The 22,554-nt window shown below is 31.3% G+C and overlaps 2 protein-coding genes across 2 annotated transcripts; one reads left to right on the top strand and one right to left on the bottom strand.

The window, feature by feature from the left end:
• Positions 1-16,462: 16,462 nt before the first annotated feature.
• LOC112419266 (uncharacterized) lies at positions 16,463-17,100 on the top strand. Its single transcript, XM_024776525.2, has one exon. It carries the CDS (start codon positions 16,727-16,729, stop codon positions 16,931-16,933), a length of 207 nt encoding a protein of 68 aa, XP_024632293.1. The 5' UTR covers positions 16,463-16,726; the 3' UTR covers positions 16,934-17,100.
• Positions 17,101-18,265: 1,165 nt separating this feature from the next.
• Positions 18,266-22,519, bottom strand: LOC112419438 (uncharacterized). Its single transcript, XM_039831103.1, has 3 exons — positions 22,437-22,519; positions 21,580-22,189; positions 18,266-18,337 (listed from the first exon to the last, which is right to left on the bottom strand). Exons 1-3 carry the CDS (start codon positions 22,517-22,519, stop codon positions 18,266-18,268), a joined length of 765 nt encoding a protein of 254 aa, XP_039687037.1.
• Between the last annotated feature and the right edge of the window lie 35 nt (positions 22,520-22,554).

Consider the following 22,554-nt stretch of genomic DNA (forward strand, 5'->3'; position numbering starts at 1 on the left):
GCAATATCAGTTTCTGAGATTGGTTGTGATTGATTTTTGTAATTATTTTATTTTTTGGTCTTATAATGGACTTTTTATTTTTTGTGTGTATGGAAAGGTAAAAGGAAATTGTGACTCTTTCCTTTTGAACTATGTGTGAAATGAATGATGAATATTAATTTGGGTCGTAAACACGATATTATTACCTTTGATTTGATTGCTTCTTACCGTTGTGTTTGTGTGGATTTTTTTTTTTATTGGCGGAGAATTTCAGGAAAATCAACAAAATATTGATGTGTGACTGTTACACTTCACACACATCACGCAGGAATCATTTTCACTCCATCAATCACTCAAAGAGTATCAATATTCCATCAGAATTCAATAAAAAAAAAACGACAAACAAATAAAATTGTACTCTCTCTTCCATCTTATTTATAAGAAAAATTTGACTTTTTAAATTCATTGAGTAATTGATATATCTTGTCTAAAATATATATTAAATATATCATTTATACAATGAATCAGAAAAGTCAAATATTTCTTATAAATATAATTAAAGGAAATAATTTCCTTCAACAAAAAACGTATTTATCCTTATTGAAAACACCAATCCATATAAAAAAAAAAACTAGCCTATTTTAATTAACGTCTAAGGGTATTAGTTACCATTTTCTTGTAAAATAGAATTATGTTTTTTTTTCCACAAAAAAAAAAAAACTATCCTAAATAATGTATTTAGGCATTTTTTAAGGAAATAAAATAAATTATTTAAAGATAACATATTTTTTTACAATTTTAAATGTTGACTACACAAGTTTTGAGATTTTAGTTTGAACAAATAAAAATGGGATATATTAAAACAACACAAGTGGCCTATCCCAAACAAGGTATGCAAAAGAAGGCCACGAAGAGTTAATTACAAAGTGATTTTCATGCAAGATAAAGGTTGACGCTATCGGTCATGATAATCAAAAGCAAAAGTATTCATTTATCCCTTCAACCACGAAAATGACTTTATCTAGCATCTAATTCAAATTTGTTTCTTTGCTATTGAAGATCATATTCCCTTCCTTCTAAATTGTCCAGACACATTAAAACCATATCAACTTCAAGAAAGAACAAGTTAAGCGAGGAAAATATGTCTGGCAAAACTGCATAAAATGATATTTTACTCGAAATGTATCAACCGAAGAGATGCTTAACAAATTCTTAATAAGATGCCACAATTCTCCAAAATAATTTTGGCATAAAAAGATATGATCAGTCGTCTCTTGTAAGCTGCATCCACCGACACAAACATTAGCTTTTGCTTGAATAACACTCCGACACGTAAGATTATAAACGGTTGCGGAATATGCGTCAAACAAATAATGAAATCTTTAATGGAACATGGTTATACCAAATAATATCAACCGAAACCCGGTCACCAAGTTGTTCTGCGGCTATGAGCAACATATAGAAAAGACTTTTGTAGTGTTAAACCTTTAGTTCTCAAAAGAAAAGGCTTTTGTAATTTAAAGTTCATCCGTAAGATAAATATAATTTAATCAAGAATTATTTCATTCAAAAATTGAACTCAAATCGTCTTTAACGATCCGTCTTTGCTTAAACTCAATAAGTACTTGAAATGACTATGTTTAATGCAAAATTTGACAATAGGTTCTGCTTTTTAAAGAAAATATATCTTTCTCTCTCCTTGTCCCCCAATAACCTCTTTAATTCACTTTAAGTGCATGGTGATTTTTCCCTTTAACTACTACTAAACAAGACATTAAACATCACCAAAAATTATTAAACAAGACATTATTATTGCCTTAAAAAAGACATTATTATTGACATTTGAATGACACAATATATTGCTTTACAATATTTGATTGACAATTTTTATGTACCATAAAATAAGTTTTCATAAATGCAAAACATAACTGTATCGTATATACCTTAACAAATTGAATCTAATTTAGAGATTTTTAAATTCAATGAGCTTGCAATTTTCTTAAAAGTCAATTTTGTATGTTATACTATAGTGACCATGTTGCTTGAACTTGACTAGAATTATTTGCACATTGAAATATTTGGGTGTAGAGTACTGCTTCTGCTTCAAGATTTTCGAACTAACCACTTCACTCCTATATGCTCACTGATTTATAATTAGTTGTGTTATTAATACAAGAAGAATCTTTTTAGTAGTCTCTCACATGGGATGTAGATCATCAATTGGGGAAGCTTCACATGGGGTTAATAATTATTATTAGTGAATAGTATAGTGAGAGGAAGTTAATTACCAGAGGATGATCAGCTAAGATGAGCAAAAATTCTTATAATTTCTCTGTTTTTTTTTTACTATTCTCATAAAATATTCTTTTAATTTTTAAAACAAAATCATATTATAAATTACTGTATATCTTTCAAAAAACTATATAAATTATTGTATTGGTTTCACATGATTATTCTTCTTCTTTATTTACCATGTTAATTAGCTCGCCAACTTTAATGAGATACTGTTATTTGCTTCAAATTCAAATTAAGTAGTAAGCACGTAACTCACTTTAAGTGAGCCACTTTATAGATTTTTTTCCTATCGCCCAAATGATCTTAAGCGACAAAGATGCCTCATAGCGTCCTTTATATTAAAGCTATACGCATGACATTTTCTCTCTTTCTCAAGAATATTCTGATATAAGTTGTTCTAGTTCTAGCTATGTAGAAATAGATTAGGCACGTACCACATGCCTTATAAATTAGTTGGCTAGTAGAGAAAAGATATTATAATCCTTCATAGCAAATTAATATTTTTAACTTGCTTTAATTTATATGGATCATACAATATCAGATGATGACGTCTGGTGCAGTTGTTTTGGACATTTGTAGGCTCTAGAACGACGGGGGATGTGTACCTGCAGACACTTCAACACTCAAGTCAATAAGAGAGCAAGAGTGACAGTTAGGGTTTAGAATAGATCGTAACTTTGGGGACTATGTAAAGTCCCCATATATAGAGGTGACATGCAGGAGCCGTTGTAAGGCACACTGATGCGTCTAACGGCTACAGATTCGTAGGAATCGATCGTAACCATCGAGCGAGAATCGTGGGCACGTTTGTGAGACGTTTTTATTCAGTTTGAATGGGTCTTTCAAAGTGCTACGAGCACCCCCACCCCACCCCCACTCGTGGAGAGAGGGTGTGTTAGGAGTAATTGGCCTACATGCTGAATTGGGCCTGTTTGGTTTTGGGCTTATGGTAATAAGGCCATAGGTGCTTGTTCGGTCCAGAACAATATCCCCCAAATCGCTGCTCTTAAGTAAGAGTGATGATTTTTGACCGAAATAGTTTTGGGTGAGAACAAGCCTGATGCTCGTGAAAAGGGCGAAAGAGTGTTGAACGAAATGCTCGCATGACTCTTCTTGAAAGATTAGAGTCTTTAAATATTATGTTCATTCGAAACCGATGGTGTTAATATGCTCGCGAAGAGCAAGTCACTAATAATTGAATTTATGCTCGCAAGGAGCATGTACTTGAGATGCTTGTGATATCGCTCGAAAATAAGGAACAAGCATGTGTTCGTACATAAGTTGTAGTTGTATTCGTAAAAATCCATTGTCCGACATGGACGTGACTGTTTTTTTTTTTTTTTTTGAAAACTCGGTATCCGATCCAAGAATCGACTAATCCAAGGGGACCAATCCCACCGCCCACTTGCAGGGGTCCCGTTTAAAGCCAGAGCAAGCTCTGTATGGACTTAGCCCATCGAAATTGGCACCAGAGGGAATCGAACCTGAGACCTCTGGAGGAGCAATCTCCAAGATCCCAAGCCAACCACTAGGCCAACCCCAAATGGGTTTGAAAGAGGTTATCAACAAAATTTACCCAATTTCAATGCATAATTCTTGCGATTATTTAAGCTTTGCTAAATCCTCAACACACTACATTTTTTACGGTTCTTTGAAGTATTTGGTAGCAGCGGAACAACAAGATCTGGCGTAACAGCGCTGAAACTATTTAAAACATCAAAGACCGAGCGTTATGTTTGCTCGATGCATGGTCAATAGCCCAAACTCCTCATAATACAAGTGTTTCCCTAGGTATGAGTTGATATGTCACTAAATGGAGTAATCCTCCTGTTGGTGGATATAAGTGTGATGTGGATGCTTCATTCTATACTTTTGTCAATAAAGTAGGCATCGAGACTTGTATTCAGGATGATCAAGTTAGGTTTGTCCTTGCCAAGACAAAATGATTCTCACCTTGTATTGTTGTATTGATGTTGACAAAGGTGAGGCGTTGGGACTTCTTTTTGCACTGCAATGGGTTAAGAATTCAAGTTTGGTAAACGTGAACTTCAAACTTGATCTCAAGTGGTGTTGACTAAATTCAAGAGTAAAGAAGTTGATGTCTCAGAGCTCGGCGATATTATTCAAGATTGTAAATGTGCTCGTAGTTCTGTTTTTTTTCTTCTTCAACTCTTGTGTTGAGTTTGTTATGAGCAGTATTTTAAAACTCGAACCGCCTGATTAGAGCGGGAATCAGAGGGGTGTCTGGTTTGGTCAGCTCACAAGACCAGATGTGCGATAAGACCAGTGAAATTCGATATGACTCGGCTGGGTCGATGGTCCAGTCGGCAAACCAGTATAACCCGAAGTGAACAACAAGACCAATTTGATTATTCAAGGAACTTAGGATTATGGCCCTGCAATTCTTAACCTTGCCACAATTGGTTAAGCCTACTTGCTTGAAAAATATTGCATCCAAGGTATATATATTTAAATATATTTTCGTTAAAAAACATTTAAACTCAAACTCACTCACCTATATATATATATATATATATATATATATATATATATATATATATATATATTTTCTCCCCTATTTTCTTCAAATGTAATAATATTGTTTCATTTTTTAAACAAAACTCACTTTTTTTTCCTAACCATCACCTACATCCTTTTTTAGGGAATGTATTGATAATTTTGTTTTTGGGTGATAAAATATTGTTAATTTTGTTTTTCAAATCCATGAATATTTTATCAAAGTTTTTTAATAGAAGAACTCTTATTAAAGTTTATAGTTATGAAATTTAAATTAAATATTTTTAATTTATTATATTTAGATTGGGTTAACAGTCAATCGGTCTAACATGTGATCTACTGATCCAACCAGTGATCCACTAGTGCGACCAATGAATCATTGTCTTTATCAGATTGATCACTTGTCCGAGTTTTAAAACACTAGTTAGGAGACAAGTCGATGAGATTGTTCAGGATCTAGCAAGTAGCCACATCTTTAGCTAATTTCTAGATTTTAATTGATGGACCCACTTATATTCGTCCTCTTATTATTAATGGAAAGAAAATGTTTTACAACACAAGAGAAATTATTACGATAAGTCACGACCCACGCATCCATCCACATAACTAAAATTCTTCCATAAATTACATCCACTATATTCCCTACGTCCCAAAATATAAACAAAAATTGGTCAACAAAAATTAATATATTTGGTACAAAATTTGTATTTCTTAATAAATGTTATGAAAAAATAAATTAAAGAATTTTAAAAAGGTAATATATAATTAAAAATATAATAGAATATAATTGAAAAAAATAAAATTAATGCTTCATTGATATCGTACAATCATTTATAATTTGAAATAAATTTTTTAGATTATCAAGCACCTATTTGTTAGTATTTTATTTTATTTTTCATCTCCAAAACAACTTATAAGTTGCGGAATTATTTTATTTATTTATTTATTTTTTTAGACGAGTTGCGGAATTATTTTATTAGCAACATTTAATAAAAAAAGAAGTAAATAAAGGTTAAATTGGTGGGGATCCCAAAACCCGTTTAAGAAAGAGATGCAAATGGGTCCCACAAAGAAAATGAACGCGGGAATGAGAAAAAGCCAAAGGCGTTTCCGCGTAAACTGGGGCTGATTGGCACCCATATTACACCCCCAAAAGCACTTAACCTGCCGTTCATGTTGACGTTTGGCACCATCCAACTTAGTTCCATTTTAATTAAATTATACTTTGCTCAATCACCGACACTCTTACATTTTAATTCCATTGTCAAATTTTCCACCAAAGATTCTTATATTTTAGTCCTATTGATTTGAGACCTAAATCTTTAAATTATTTAGTTGTAAATGTCAACAACTGTATTTGTTATATTCAAATAGCCATTTTGTAATATTACGTTTGAAATAATCGTATATGTATCCTGTTAGTGAGACTTATATTAAATAATCCAAATTTGTTGTATATTAAGAAAAATGGTCATGTTAACTTGTGCCTTTAGAGACCATGTTAAGCATTAATGTCATTCCATTAATGATAAAAAATTTATTCAAAAAAATTAACATCAAACATTTTGAGCAATAAATTAACACAATTTCCAATACATAATTTCTATTAGTAAAATTCTTAACATATACTATAAGGGCATAAGTTAACATTTTCCCTCGTAAAAATACAAGAATGACAACGTAGGTGAATATAAGTTTGAGTTGAGTTTGACTGCAAGGCACGATTAGCATGCAAATGAGATGACAAGGATCCAACCCAAGTGGGTAGAAGCAAACAATTCATCTAAAACAATGAGAGGATAAGATAAATTAACGTGCATGCATGGTACCTTATATGCCCATAGTGTTTTTATAGCAACCATGACTAAATGGAGACAAACTAATACTAGTATGGGAATCGGACCTAACATTTTGACTTCTGTCATACATTTATTCTAATAAGGTTGTGTGTATTTTCCCACTTCTAAAATTTCACCATATATTCTTTAAAAAAAATAAAATTCTCCATATACTATATATATAGTCAAACAAATTGTTTTTCTCAACAAACATTCCATAACTACTAATTAAAACAGGTGCATCTTTGTGGTGGTGGTTGGAGTTCGAACTCCAGACCTTATATATTTTATGCATTGTCTATATCAACTAGGGTTGGAAATGAGTCGAGTCGAACCGAACCTGTCTGAGCTCGGCTCGACTCGATAAGAATTGGTTCGGCTCGAGTTCGACACGAACTATTTTTTCAGCTCGAGTTCGGCTCGTTTAAAGTTCACGAACAATTCGGTTCGGCTCGTTAGGTTCAGCTCGGTTGCTCAACTCGTCCAAAAAAATTATAAAAAAAAAGTTAATTTATAGATCTTTGATATTTTATATATATTAAAATTAAATATTGAATTAAAATAAAAGTTCCCACAAGCATGCATATAATAAACATAAATTATATAAAGTTAAAGGTTGCATAAATACGAAGAAAAATATCTAATACAAGTAACAGAGACAAAAAAATCCAACAAAATTTATAATATTCTTTTACTTTTAAACTCCAACTGCTCTTCCATTCAAGACAAAATTGTATTCAGCCACATTTGAATTAAATTTTTTTAAAAACTAACTCAAATTGATTTATATATATAATCGATAATCGAGCCATCTCATGAACCTAACGAGTCGAACTATATGTAGCTCAAGTTCAGCTCATTTAATTAACGAACTTAATTTTCAGCTCAAGTCCAGCTCGTTAGGTTCATGAACCAAATTCAACGGATTAGATATCGAGTCGAATGTCGAACTATAATCGAGTTGGTTCGGTTCATTGCCAGCCCTAATATCAACTGATTTAAGCTCACGATGACAACTAGTGCATCTTTAACACACCAGCAAAATAAAGTCAATTTCTGTAAAAAAAAAAACAATAAGAAAAATAAATCCACTAAAAAAAGAAAAATAAAGCCAAATATGACTTTATCAAATATCACCACAAGATGGCGTAAAGTATTCCAATAACCATGATATTACTTTTTTTTTTTTTTAAGCAAACCTTGATATTACTTGTATTTAACATGTCGAATCTCTACTAATAATTTTTTGCGTAAAGTAGCAATTACCACTAATGTTAATGTTACTCATATAATTTGAATATATATTTTAGTTAAATTTCTAAAAAAAAAAATTCGAAAAAAAAAATAAAGGGTTAATTATGTTTTTGGTCTCTATAAAATTGGGAACTTCTAAGTTTAGTCCTTACTTAATTTTAATAGGTTTTTTAGTCCATACAAAAAAAAATTACTTCTAATTTTAGTCCTTGTTACGACAAAGTCTGTTTAATTATCCTTAAACTCTTAAATTTTTAAACGATTTTTTTATGACAAGTTTATAACACTATGAAAGGTTCATTTACTAAAATTTAGAATTTTTTAAATGAAACGAATTAAATATGAATTTTTTAAAATGACAAAAGTATAAGATAAAATTAACAAATTCTGGACGTACAAATCAAATTTTGCGACAATTTTTTGTAGAGGAACTTTTAGTAATGTTCTTAACACGTCTACGAAAAATTGTTCAAAAACTCAAGAGTTTAAGCATAAATTAAACAAATTTGAATTGAGGAGGGACTAATACTGATTGGAAAATTTTATTTTAAGGACTAAAAGAACTATTAAAATTAAGCGAAGACTAAACTTAAATGGTCCCAATTTTATAGGGACCAAAAATATATTTAACTCAAAAATAAACAAAACAAATCAGATTTATCATGTTTTTTTGAAAGAAGATTTATCATGTATTTTGTGTTCTTTTTTGGTGTTTTTTTGAAAGAAGATTTATCATGTATTTGTGTTCTTTTTTGGTGGTGTCTGGAGTTCGAATCTCAGACATTACATATATTATGCATTGTCGTTACCAACCGAGCTAAGCTCACAAAGACATGTATTTTGTGTTCTATCAAATTCTAAATAATTATTTTTTCGATAACCAATAAAAGGGTGAGTATCACTAAAAGAGTATTAAATAGAGTGCGCCTACCATTCATCACATTTAATAATTAACACAACTAAAAAACAATTCCATAGAACGCAACTTAGAGCTTTCAATAATAAAGATAGCATAAAGCTTATAAGGAAATATAGGAGCTTTGAACAATATGGAGTTATGCATCCTTTAAAATGATCTGCCATGCTTGTTTGAATGTTTAGTTAAGTTGTTTTTGTTTTGATTATTTGGCCTTCCCAGCCATCTTTTGTAGAAAAAAAATCATGAGTGTTTTTTTTCTTCTCTACTGGTTTCTTGTTCCTCCTGCGAATTTTGGATTATATAATTCGAAAAGAAAAATCAATAGGGTAGGAGAAAGTTGGAGGATGGGATAATAGGCTGGAGGAGAAAGTTGGAGGATGGTAGAGGCCCAAAATAACAATCTTAGGAAAAGAAAAATCTGTTTCTTTTCCCACCCTTCTAACTTCTTGCGCAGCGTCCAAAATTTCCAAAATATCTCCATCCAATTACATAATCTGAACCATGTTCCGGTTTATATTATCTGAACCATGTTCTTCTCTCATATGTTTTTACTCATTTATGTCTTACGTGAATTAAATCACGCTAAAAAATACACATATGTGAGTTAACTCACGTTAAAAATACACCTGCATGAGTTAACCCACGCTCGGCTATTTGACAGGAATGAGTAAAAACAGATGGGAGAAGAGCAATTATCTTAAAAATTAGCTGAAATTAGTGTTAGTTTCCATTCAAATTATAAGCAGGCCTTTGAAAGATTGTAAAGGATAAAGGAGGGTTAATACTTTTCCTACCCTATTAATTTCTCGCGTGCCTTATTTTTTTAACCAAAATGTTCATGGGATTTTCAGATTATATAACTTGAATTTAGTTTTTCCCTTGTTTTAGGGTGGAAAAATGAGTTTTTCACCAATTTGGATTTTATAATCCGAACACCCCAAAAAATAGGGCATGTTCATTGTATTTTTTCTCTCTCCATATTATAGAATCCGAACACCCCCTAAACACCGTTATTTAGTGGAAAAACAGTTCAGATTATATAATCCGAACTGTATCATCACAAATTATGAGCATGTTAGCATGGATAGCCAGATTAAGGACCATATTAATGTTTCTAACTCCATCCTTCTGTTTTAGGTCATTGTTAGCCGTTGCCGATCAAAAATCCAGTTTTCAGGCTACTTGATCGGATTGCTTTGAAACTTTCTCAGAAAATTAAAAAAAAAAAATCAAGGATCAAGATTCCTTATAAGTGACTTCTAATGGGACTCCGCCTCTCAAACTCCAAAATACCATCATTTAGACTCATTTTTTATTTTTTTATATTCTCAGAAAAATTCGAAAAAATTTACAATAGTTTTATTTGATTTTCAAAAAAATTTGGTGGTATTTTTATATTTGATTTGACATGTTTTTATCATTTTTTGTTATTTTTAAAAGCAAAATTTGCAACTACCGAAATATAATAGATTTTGGTTACTGTTTATATATAACCATATTTTAGATTATATAATCCGAACACATCCAAACTGTGTTCGGGTTATATAATCCAAAATCCCATGATCATTTTTGTAAAAGAAATAGCGCGCAAGGAATGGATAAGGTAGAAAAAGTAATAGCTAAAACATTAGCGGGAGTGTCATCCATATGTTTGTTGGCTCATAAACGAAAAGAAGGCTTTTTTTTTTTGTTACATGCGAAAAGAAGGGTTTGATGACACCTACAAATCATGACATTATTTGGACAAAAAAAAAGATTATGACGTTAATAATGTAGTATTGTAGATAGGGTTGTCTAATTAAGTATAATTTAGTTGGTAGGAACATTGTAATATATAAGAGTTAGAGTTTGAACTTGAAATTACACTTATGTACTTTAAGTGGTGAAATTTTGGTCACTAGGGTAATCTACCAAAAAATAAAATAGGCTGGATCAAGTTAGGTATGTCAAAAGATTTATTATTTTATACATGAGTCTGACCTTTTGAAAGTATGGTATAACCTGTAAGTCTGATATCAATCATATTTACTTAAATAAGTCATTGTAGATTAATGGATCTGCTTCTGTGTTGACGGTCAGACTTATTCATCAATATTTGAGATTTCGGTTCAAGTTGTTTGAACTCGTATCAAGTTTGGTTTTATGTACATTCGTACACCACTTTCTTTTTAAAATGTGAATCTATTCCTATGGCAAGATGATATATATCTTACCAAATTATGAAACTAATTAACTGGATTCAAGTGGTTAAGAAGTTCTACCAATAACAAATTATTTAGGAGATCCTGAGTTTAATGTCTAATTGAAACAATTTTTTTTATCAAACATTACTTACACGTATGTCAAAACCCAAATTATCTGAATATTTTTTTCCTGAGAACTAGAGAGTTAAAAAAAATGAAAAAAATGTACATACAAAAAAATTATAAAATACCTTTAGTAAAAAGAAAAGTAAAAAAAAATTAAACATGCTTCCTTCAAAAAAAAAAAATTATTAATCATACTTATTAATATTAAAAAAAGGCATACATTAAATGACGCTACGAAATTCTTTTAAATGTTAAAAACATCTTAAAATTTGTGACATTTTGATATAAATAAACTAATCTCTTTATAACAAAATTCTTATATTAAGGACCGGAATGGAGTATTCACTAAAAAGCAAAACTAACAACCTTTTGTCTCATTATTGGATTTTTGTGGTCCATCATCTTCATTACTCTTTGTTTTGTTTTGTCATAAAACCGTTTTTTTTTCTTTCTGGCCAGCTTACAACCGTGTTTTTGAATCACACAAAAATATAACTATGTGTTATCTTTTTTTTGAGGGGATAACTATGTATGTGTTATCTAATCAGCTTATTTATCAGTTTGACAAATGCATCATTAATAACAGCCAATGATTTAACAATTGTATCAAAGTGATCTCTATATATCAATCACTATTAGTTAGATAACACATATGTTAGAAAATGAAAATAAAAAACATTTTCATAAATTAAGATACTGAAGAAATATGACATGGTGAATGCTTACTATAAGCACTCTTATGGAAACCAATACAAGTTTAAATTAAAATGTACAAATATTTTAGAAAATCAAATAAAAAATATTTTCATAAATTAAGTTACCGAAGAAATATGACATGGTGAATGCAAAATCTGTAAGTACTCCTATAGAAACCAATACAAGTTTAGACAAAGATGGTAGTGGAATTGAGGTAGAGGTAACACAATTTCAAAGTATATTTGGTTCCTTACTTTATCTTATGGCTTATAGACAACATATTTCAGAGTGTATTTGCGTCCAAATTCACTGGTTCAAACAACATTTTCTAGACTCTGATTTAAAATTATATCATACTCCAATAAAGTACGATAACACAATTGCCATTAACTTGACTAAGAATCGAGTTTTACATTCAAAGACTAAGCATATAGAGATTCGTCGTCGCTTTTTACTTGACCGTGTTAAAAAGGGGATGTAGTTTTTGAACCCTTTTCCAACATGCATCATGAAAAAGGCCCTTCACTTTTGTTTTTGGTTTTGATTAGATACTAAAACTAGGATTAGAATCTCAGTAACTAGGTAACTCCAAAGCATCAAATCACAAGCATTTTTAAGAATATTAGTTTTCATGTTTTTGAAAATGTGAACCTATTCACTTGAAAATGCGAATTTATTCACACTTGTTTTGTTTTTGGAAATTGTAGAATGTTTTTAAATGATTTAAAAAATGTGAATCTATTCCTATGAATCTATTTACTCTTCTTTGATTTTGGAAAATTAAGGATGTTTTTAAACCGAATCAATTCACTCTGAGGTGTGAATGTATCCACTTTAAGTTTCTGGTCGTGTGAATCGATTCACTCTAACATCACTTGTTGGATGAATCGATTGACTCTCCTATTTATACTAAGAACATGTTCAAAATAAAATGAAGGTTTAATACATGTTTTGGTTCCTTAACTTATTTTCGGATTTCATTTTGGTCCCCTAACTATAAAGTGTCTCAATTTGGTCATTTATGTCTTCTATCGTTACCTCTTTTGGTCCTCTCCGTTAGTTTGTTTTCAAAAATAGTTAACCCTTGTCCACATGTCATTTAAGATTGGTGATCAAGGGCTAGATTTGAAAAGTACACAAGTATACAATGGGCTCACAACATATAATCATTTCTATTCTTCTTGATTTTCCTAAAAATATAAATTTAAAATCACCATCAATCTTCATCTATTTATATATTTTTGAAATAATTTGTATCTAGATTTTTAAAAATTAAAATATTTTGCAGAATTTTGTAGAAAAAAATTTGACCTTTTTTTTTAAATTTCGTAAAAAAATTATTTTTTTCATATTTTATAAAAATCTGAATTTTTTATATATTTTTCAAAATTTAAATTTTTTTCCAGAATTTTGTAGAAAAAATTAAAAAAAAAACCTCTTTTTTCGAAAAAAAATATGACCTTTTTTATAACCTTTTTAAATTAAAATATTTTCCAGAATTTTGTAGAAAAAAATTTAAAAAAACATTTTTTTTCGGACAAAAAAAATCTGACCTTTTTTTGAAATTTTGTAAAAAAATAATTTTTTTTCAAATTTTTAAATCATGGAAAAGATTTTATAAAAAATTTTATTTTCTAATTTTAAAATATGAATTTTTTATATATTTTTCTAGATTTTAAAAATTAAAATATTTTCCGTAATTTTGTAGAAAAAAGTTTTAAAAAAAAAAATATGACCATTTTTAAAAATTTCGTTAAAAAAAAAAAATCAAATTTTTTAATTTTGAAAATGATTTTATAAAAAATATGAATTTTTTTATATATTTTTGCTTCAAAAAAATCAGGTGTTAATCATTCACCGTAGGCTACAATACACCTACATGATCCAACGATTTCTATTTGAAAAATAGATCAAACAGTTAAAATGTAACGGATAGGACCAAAAGAGGTAACGACAAAAGACATAAGGGATTAAATTGAGACACTTTATAGTTAGGGGACCAAAATAAAATCTGAAAATAAGTTAAGGGACCAAAACATGTATTAAGCCTAAAATGAATTGATTCACTTAATGTCAAATTTTGAACCAATCGATTAACTCGTTATTAGTTTGGGTTTTCCCCGACATAAGAACACAAATACAGAACGGATAACAGGGATATAGGTACCCACCCCAAATCTGTCTCGAATTTAGAAAATTACTTTTTTACTCATTGATATTTGTCATGTTATAAAAAATGTTATTGATATTTAAAGGAGCAACCAAATTTTTTGGTAAAAAAGAAATGTTAAAGTGAATATATATTGTTGGATAATGTATTACAAATTGCCTTCGGGGATGAAAAAAAGTTTCATTTTTTTATTAAAAAAAATGTTTCACTACTGGAACGGATGAGACGGGGATGCCCGAACCTGTCGGGGACGAAGATGAGATTCAGTTTCTCCTCCCCGTCATATATGAGTAGGATAACATGCAAGTAAAGTTAAGGATGGACGGAAAAGGTAAAACATGTCCCATCCCACCTCAATGTCATGCCTATGTTTATTGATGCAATTATCCGCATTAGGTATGAGTAGGATAACAGGTAATTAGAGTCGGGGATGAACGAAAAAGGTAAAACATGTTCCATCCCACCTCAATGTTATGCCTATGTTTATTGGTGCAATTTTGATATCTGTATTCACAACACTTTTTTTTTTTTGTTGAACACTAACTTTATATCCCCTACTTGGTTTTGAAGAAAAAAAAAGTAAGGGATAATCAAAATTTCATTATCCCGTACTAAAATTTCTTTATTATTATTTTTTAAGTTATTTTTTTTAAAGAAGTTAAATTAGTCCCTAAAATCGACACAAGGGATAGTCAAAATTGACACCAAAATTATTATTATTACATAAATTTATTATACAAACTGACGTTCAGATGAGCACTCTTGTGTTCATCGGTATGTTCTTTGGTTTTGCTAATATGTGTAAATTATGAACATTTTTTTTTCATAAAATTTTGATTTTGGCTAAAATTATTTTTATAAAAATTATATGTATAAATGTTTATCACTTTAAAATTGTAACTAACCATGCTTATCTTTTTAAAAGTTACCAACAATATAATATTCTTACAAACAAATTTGTTTAAAAGTATAATTAGAAGAATGAAAAATCCAACCTAAATTTTTCTATTCCCTTTATTTATTGTTATAGATGACTATAAATTATTATTTTTTTGAGAAAAATAATAGATATTCATTCAAGTTGATATAAAACATCGATACAATATAAATTTGAAGTCGTTGAAAACAAAAATAATGAATTTGCGAAAAAACTCACAACATCCATGTTAATAGCATAAAACAATATAGTATATGAGCTAACAAATATTTATGATTACATTCAAGTGTCTGAATGTACTATTGATCCAAATTAGCACCAGAAAGAATTGAACCTGAGACCTTGAGGAGGAGCACACTCCCATGTCCCAAAGTCAATATCATCATGCTAACTCAAATGGGTTTCTAAATTTGTATTGTTTACGGTGCCATAGTCTTTGATTAAATATGCACTATTGATCAAAACTAGTATTTCAACATGAATCAAATAAATACTGCACTACAATCGAAAATAAAATGTTGACCGCACAAAGATAAGAAATCAAACAAATATACTAATCGAAAATAAAAAGAAGACTAAAAATATAAGAACGGTTTTGCTAACCAGTGGCATAAGGAAAATGGTTAAGGATGTCAAATTTTTTTTTTTTTTTTATTAAAAACAACAACTTTTTAATTTTTAAAGTTAAATATTTCATTTTTCACCAATTTTCAATGCATAATTTCTACTATATTAATCTTCTTAACTCGTGCTCTTAGGACACAGGTTAACATTTTTCATATATGAAAAGCTTTATTTAACTGTAAAAGAGAATGAAAAACTATTTATAAGGGTGATGTCAGCTAAAAATTGACCATAAATCCACACTTCGATATATACATAAAAAGAAGGTGATTTTAATTTAATTCGATGTTGACTAGTAACTAGGTTTTTTTGTGTGTGGAAAACGACTAGTAAGTAGGTGCATATCAATAATTTTATGAATTTGCTAACAATTGTATTTGAACACATTTTAAAATTGTAAATTAAGAAATTATTATGTAAAAGAAATCAAATACTTCAATTTTCAATATATTAAATACTTAAATTTTAATTCACACTAATTATTGAAGGTTATTGAACAATGTCGATGGAACACTCGTTAACATATTCATAAGGTTCTCATTGGCAAGGTAAAGCTAAATTCTTTCCTACGGTCGAAATCAAATCAGGTGTCGTTTAATTATAGTTATCACGATTAGTGGAAATATCCACTTCTCTGTATGAGTGTCCATGTGTAATTATTTTTGTTGTTGTTTTATGGTACCTTCGCTTTTTTGGCACCAGTGACATTATAACTCTTTTGGGTGCTTCATTCTTTGCGTACCTTATATAGGATGAATCGTCGTTATTATTAATATATCTCATTTTGTCTTCTTAAAGAAAACATATTCATAATTTTTTGGGATATTAAAATGAATCACGTCTCTCTTTTACTACTCCGTACTTCTCCATCATGCGGACAATCATAATGTCAACTGAAATGGGCCTCTCACACGCATAGCATAAAAAATGTGTGTCACTCATCCATCTTATCTTTCAAACGTGTCGTTCATCTAATCGAACACAGCACTGTATAGTACAATCAAATTCAACTCTCAACAAATTTTCTCCACCGCGTTATAAATTTGCAAACTATATGTCATGCAAAAGCATCCCTCATAATACATGCAGTATTAATTATTTTAAGCCACCTAATGCAAAACAAGACAAAAAAACATATAAATAAGGTACTAGAAAACAAATAGCTAGCCTTTGATTTTGTGGAGACACATGGCTTGTTTCTGCTTTCTTGTTGATCAGACAATAAAGATACGGCGGAGCAAACCGGTGGCGGGAACGTGTTCACGGTGTCGCAGTGGTGCCAGTGTAGCTGATATGATTACACAAACAAGATTTTGTTATGTTCCTTTCTATTGTAAATCTTGGAAAGCTATTTTATGCACTTTTTGTGGAGCAATTCTCAAGTCTTACAGATAAGAAATACCATATATCATTTTATATCTATTGATTGGTCTATAGTTTCATCTTTTCCCTCCACTCTATCAAGATTTTGAGTGTATAACATATACTCATATTTTGATTTGATACGAGTTTAATGTATATTGACTTCTTACTTTAAATCAAGCAATGTTTATGAGATTAAAAGAAATCATATTGTACCTAAAATTTCAATTTTATTTATAAATTTCAGGTACACGTAATATTTTAATATTTTAACCAGTATTCATAATGTTTCCATTCCAAATATACGGAGTTTATTTATGAAATTGGATTGATCCAGAATTTTCACATATTCGCCATGCAATCAGAGTCAATGGTTGTTTTCCGATCTCACACAAAAAACATAGTTTAATTTTTATGGTATATACGTTAAAATACCGTGCGAAAATTAACACCTTCCAATTTTGGTTTAATGATCAATGTCGATGACCAAATGCTTTCGATATCGATACGCAACGGGGGAGCATTGAAGAGATGGCTTTCAATGATTTTGTCATTGTTATGCCGTATGGGGATAAAATAGGGATGGAAAAAGAAGGCTACCACTCATCACACGTGTGATTAAATCATGCACCTCAAAACCAAGAGAGCACGTAAAAATATATAATTTTTGACTTAAAAATTTGAATATACATTTAGAGACATGTTAGCATTTTCCAAAACAATTTACTCTTATCTAGCTTGAAAAATAAAAGCACATTTGTTGCATACATTGTTTTTTTTTTTTTTTTTTTTTATTCTTAAAATACCAAATATATCTACAAGTCGACTCAACATATAGGAAGGTTTGAGGAGTGTCATATACACTTTCTTTCAAACACTGTCTTTGACATTCATTCTTTTATTGAATGAAAATAAATGTATAAAATCAACATAGGATTCATTCCTAATAATGAGACTGTGTATTAGAAAGAACGTTGGAGAAGGAGTTTTCTTAACATTTCTCATGAATGTTTGGCCTTTTGAAGTTAAAAATAATATTTTAGTAAAATAAATTTTCTCACGTTTTGGATACAAAATCATTTATTTTTTTTATTGTATACTCATAAGCAATTTTTTTTCTTACAACAACGAAATAAAATTTATACTATATAAAAAATTAAAATTCACGTAATCATCAATAATTGTGAAAAAAAAAAAATCAATAATATGAGATGATTGTAGTTCATAAATCTTAACACAACTGACAGAAATACTGAAATTGATAGGTTGAATATTATGATCGAGGTTCGAGGTCTCACTCATCCATCTATGTGTGACTATTTTAGGGACAATTGTGATTTTGTCTATCTAAAAAGAATAATGAGATTAATGCTCATTTGTTCTCACACGGTTCCGATAAGGAATCGGATTTGATGCAGTAACTGCTTCAGACAGTTGCTTATTTTGACAGTCCCATCTACAATTAACGTCTAAGATTATTTTTTTTTTAGGGGAAGAAAACTATTGCATTTCATTAAATAGAATGTGTTCAATACAATGAGGTATTGTTATACCCTGTTTTTGGACCTAAAAATACTGGGCCCAATTTCATTTCAAACTTTGTCTATTGTCAAATTTCAACTGCACAGTTCAAATTGTCTCTGCTACGCAGTGTTTTCAATCACAATTTTACCTATGTTTTTCTTGCATAAAACCTTTCGAAATGTCTTTACTTGTCTTGTAAGTCATTCAAAAGTGTCTCTGAATCATTACATTGCTTTTTCTACAGTTTATTTCAAAATTCGCAAAAAGTAATACAGAAGGGTATTTTGGTCATTTCCTGCAGTGGGACCCATTTTCATCCTTGTGACTGTCTCCGAGTCTTTTCAGATTGTTTTTTTTAAACATTTCATCAGTAAGCCTTATCAAATTCATTTCAAACTTGCATCTGAGTCAGTGTCAAGTCGATTTGAATCTGTTTAGGTCAAATTTAGCCCTAGGGGCATTTTAGTCATTTCACACAAAATTTTTGGCATAGAGAGGTTACTTTGAAGTACCTCATTTAGGCCATTGGTTCGTTTTAGTCCGCTTTGTCAATTTTATTTTTGTTTCGCTTTACGTTTTATCAAATTTGTTTTTTTGTCCAATTTTATTTTTTTAAAATTACATTTTTAGTCCAAAAACATTTTAAAAAATTGCATTTTTTTGTTTTTTTAAAAAAGAATTGCTGTTCAGTCCTTATCTTTTATTATTTTGCAGAAACGCCCCAAAGGGCATTTTGGTCCAAATTTTCGTATCAGTCCAGTCCCCAGTCCATGTGTCTTTTTTTCATTGGTTCAGGTACACATGGCAGCATATAAAAGGGGAACAGTGTCAGATTTTTTTCAACAGATTCCATTCACACAGTGCCACATCACAAACAGATCCAAACTTTCTCTCTCCATTCTGTTAGATCAAAAAAACAGATTCACCAAGAACACCAGAACCAAAAACCGAAAATTCATCAGAAATTCTCAGAGATTCGTGTACGAATCTTCATCATCGAATCGATTCCACCGCAATACAAGGTGCGAATTCCTCACCGGAAGTGAAGAACTCAAGCACCGATCACGGTGGGAGAAGAAGAAAGGGAAAACCGAATCTGCACAGAGGAAGGAGAAGAAGACAGAACCAGAGAAACAGCAAGCAAACAAGCCAGCAAACACGCGCGCAAGCAAGCAAGGACGCAAGCAAGGACGCGCGCAAGCAAGCAAACAAGCCAGCAAACACGCGCGCAAGCAAGCAAGGACGCGAGCAAACACGCGAAGCACAAGCAGCAAGGGCCATAACAGAAAGCAAGAAGAGGTAAACATCCTCTTCGTTCGTTTCTTTTCCTTTTTCTACCGTTTCTTTCACAAAAATTTCATCAAGATTCAAACTCAGATCTACTCCGGTTGAAATTCTTTTTCAAAAAACTAAGCTCAGATTCATGCATAGGAGAAAAAAGGATGTTTGAAAATGTAAAAAAATTTTGAATCGGAGCAAGGAAAATTTTTCCGGCGGCGGCGCCGCCACCGTGAGGTGGCCGGCCACCGCGCCGGAGAAGCTAAGCATGACCGGAGAAGACAACCGGATTCTAGAGAGAGGACAGACTCTCTCTCTCTAGAATCCAAAGAAGAGAGAGGTTTTTTTGAGATTTTTGTGTTTTTTTTGTTGAAGCTCCTTTTATATACTCCTATGTTCCCACGCGCGCGCGTGCATGCTCTTGCTATGCTCCTTCGCATTGTGAACCATCAGATCTGGATTGTTCCAAGATCTGATGGCTGCTGTGTATTTGATTTTGTTTCCTGTGTGTGATCTTTTGTGTGGAGTATGCTGCATATTCTGTTTGAACCGTTAGATCTTTGATCTAACGGTCATTGTGCTTCCTGCAATTTTACACTATCTTTTGTGTTTTTTTTGGACCCTTGGATCTTTGATCCAGTGGCTGTGATGTAATCTTGGGAGCTAGATCTGGACCTCTGGATTCATCCAACGGTCCAGATTAAATCCTGCTGAGCCTTTTTTTTAATTGTTTTTTAATTGTTTTTTTAATACTTTTTTTACACTTTCTTGGTGTTTTATGCTTCCAAAATTTTTCTAAAAAATGTTTCCCTATCATTTTGATTTTTCCTCTAAGTTTTAGAATTTATTTGCTTATTTTTGCATTTATTTTCTTTACTTTGTTCTTTTAATTCTTGCTCATTAAATTTTGTTGCATATTCATTTGGTGCATTTTTTTTATCATTCCCATTATATTTTTCCTTGTTTCACTAACATTTTGTTCCTTATGTGACTTCACTCATAGCATTTCACTATCTCCTCCACTTTCTTTAGCTTAGCATTTATTTTTGCAAGTTTTAATTCATTTGACGATGTAATTTGTTATCATTGGTTTGTAGCTTGGCAAAGGGGCCATAGAATGTATTTAGGCAATTTTTGTAATATGGACTACGGACACTATGACGCACCGGCACGCACACACTCACCCTAGATGTATGCTTAGGATTGTATGCATAGATGTATGGCTAGGATTGCATGATTAGATGAACGCTTAGGTTTAAACACTTAGAAAAAATTCAACTTTTTCCAAAATCACTTGAAAACTTTTTTTGAAAATAAAATAGGAGTTAAAACTCCTTATTTCCCTTTTATTTTCTTAGGAAAAATTCCTAATAAATTTTAACTATACTTGGACTTCATTTCGAAAAAGCTAACTCCACCTCACTTTTTTCAAAATCTCATGCCCTTGAGGCCTCTCATCTCTATTCTTCAAAATCTCTTTTCAAACTTAAAATCAACCAACAAAAACAAAAAAACCATTTTTTGAGAATGAACTACGATCGGTTTTGATCCCTTAAAAGGGTACGTAGGCAATGAGTCAAAACTCCTCCAATCCGAAATAAAATCAAATTCTACTTCTTCTCACCCCCATTCTTAACTAATCACACCTTCCTTTTTTACAAATAAGCAATAAAACTAAAGCGTAGAAGTAAATTTAGGAAAGCGGTTCTTATGGAATACCATAATCGCTCCGGGTGCCTAACACCTTCCCGTAGCGAAAACGACCCCCGAATCTAGAACTTTTTAAGGGTTTTTCTCCTTTTACCCTTCCCAAGAAAAAAGAGAGATATCAACGGTCGAAAGGTTCAAGTCCAATTAATGGCTTGGCACCCCAAAACCATGATAACAGGTATTTCTACCAAAATTTGGGAGCTAGCTGATGATAAGGCCGCTTTAGCTAAACTATGAGCAACCTCATTTGCTTGCCTCCGTACAAACTCAACACGAGAGTTTTCATAGAATTGTCTAGAGAGAGTTTTACAATTATCAATTATGTTCCCGTACTCTGTGGCTTCACTCTGACGAGAATTAAAGCTATCAACCACTCTCTTTGCATCCATCTCGAAGTCCACTGTTCCCGGTTGCAGCAAATGCACCCAATCCATAGCAGATAGCAGACCAAGTGCTTCTCCTATATGGACATTACAAGTAGGACTGAAGTAATCTGTTTTAGCAAGTACAAAATGACCGTCCTCATCTCTAATGCACATCCCTATGCCAACCAAATTAGTCGTCTCAGAAAAAGCCGCATCAATATTGCACTTGAACAGTCCGGAACTTGGCTTCATCCACTTAGTAATACAAGCTTGCTGTTCGCTACTGACAGAAACTTTTTGAATCGATTTTGCTGATTTCCAATCCTCAAGCAAAGTTTTGGCTCGATCAAAAACATATCCATGTGCATCAGTCACTTCCTTCCATATTTTATTATTCCTTTCCTTCCATATACTTCATATAATACAACCAAACATAGATGCATCATCATTTGACAGTACCTGAAGTATTCTGAATATGATATCCTTGACATCTTGGTGCTGATCGAATAAGTGATTAACAAAATAGGACGGGCTCCACATACTCCATATATTCCTGCTACCTGGACATTTGAATATGAGATGCATGCTGTCCTCTTCATCCACGTTACATAAGGCACACACAGCTGCACAATTGACTCCCTTATCATGCAACCTAGTACGTGTCGGAAGACAATTCCGACAAATACGCCAAAGAAGACTTTTGATTCTTGGTGGTACCTTTAGCTTCCAAATCAAATCCCATGCTCCTTCTACTTTAAAATGAGAAGTATCCAGTAG

Source organism: Medicago truncatula, chromosome 2, assembly GCF_003473485.1.
Source record: "Medicago truncatula cultivar Jemalong A17 chromosome 2, MtrunA17r5.0-ANR, whole genome shotgun sequence".
NCBI lineage: Eukaryota > Viridiplantae > Streptophyta > Magnoliopsida > Fabales > Fabaceae > Medicago > Medicago truncatula.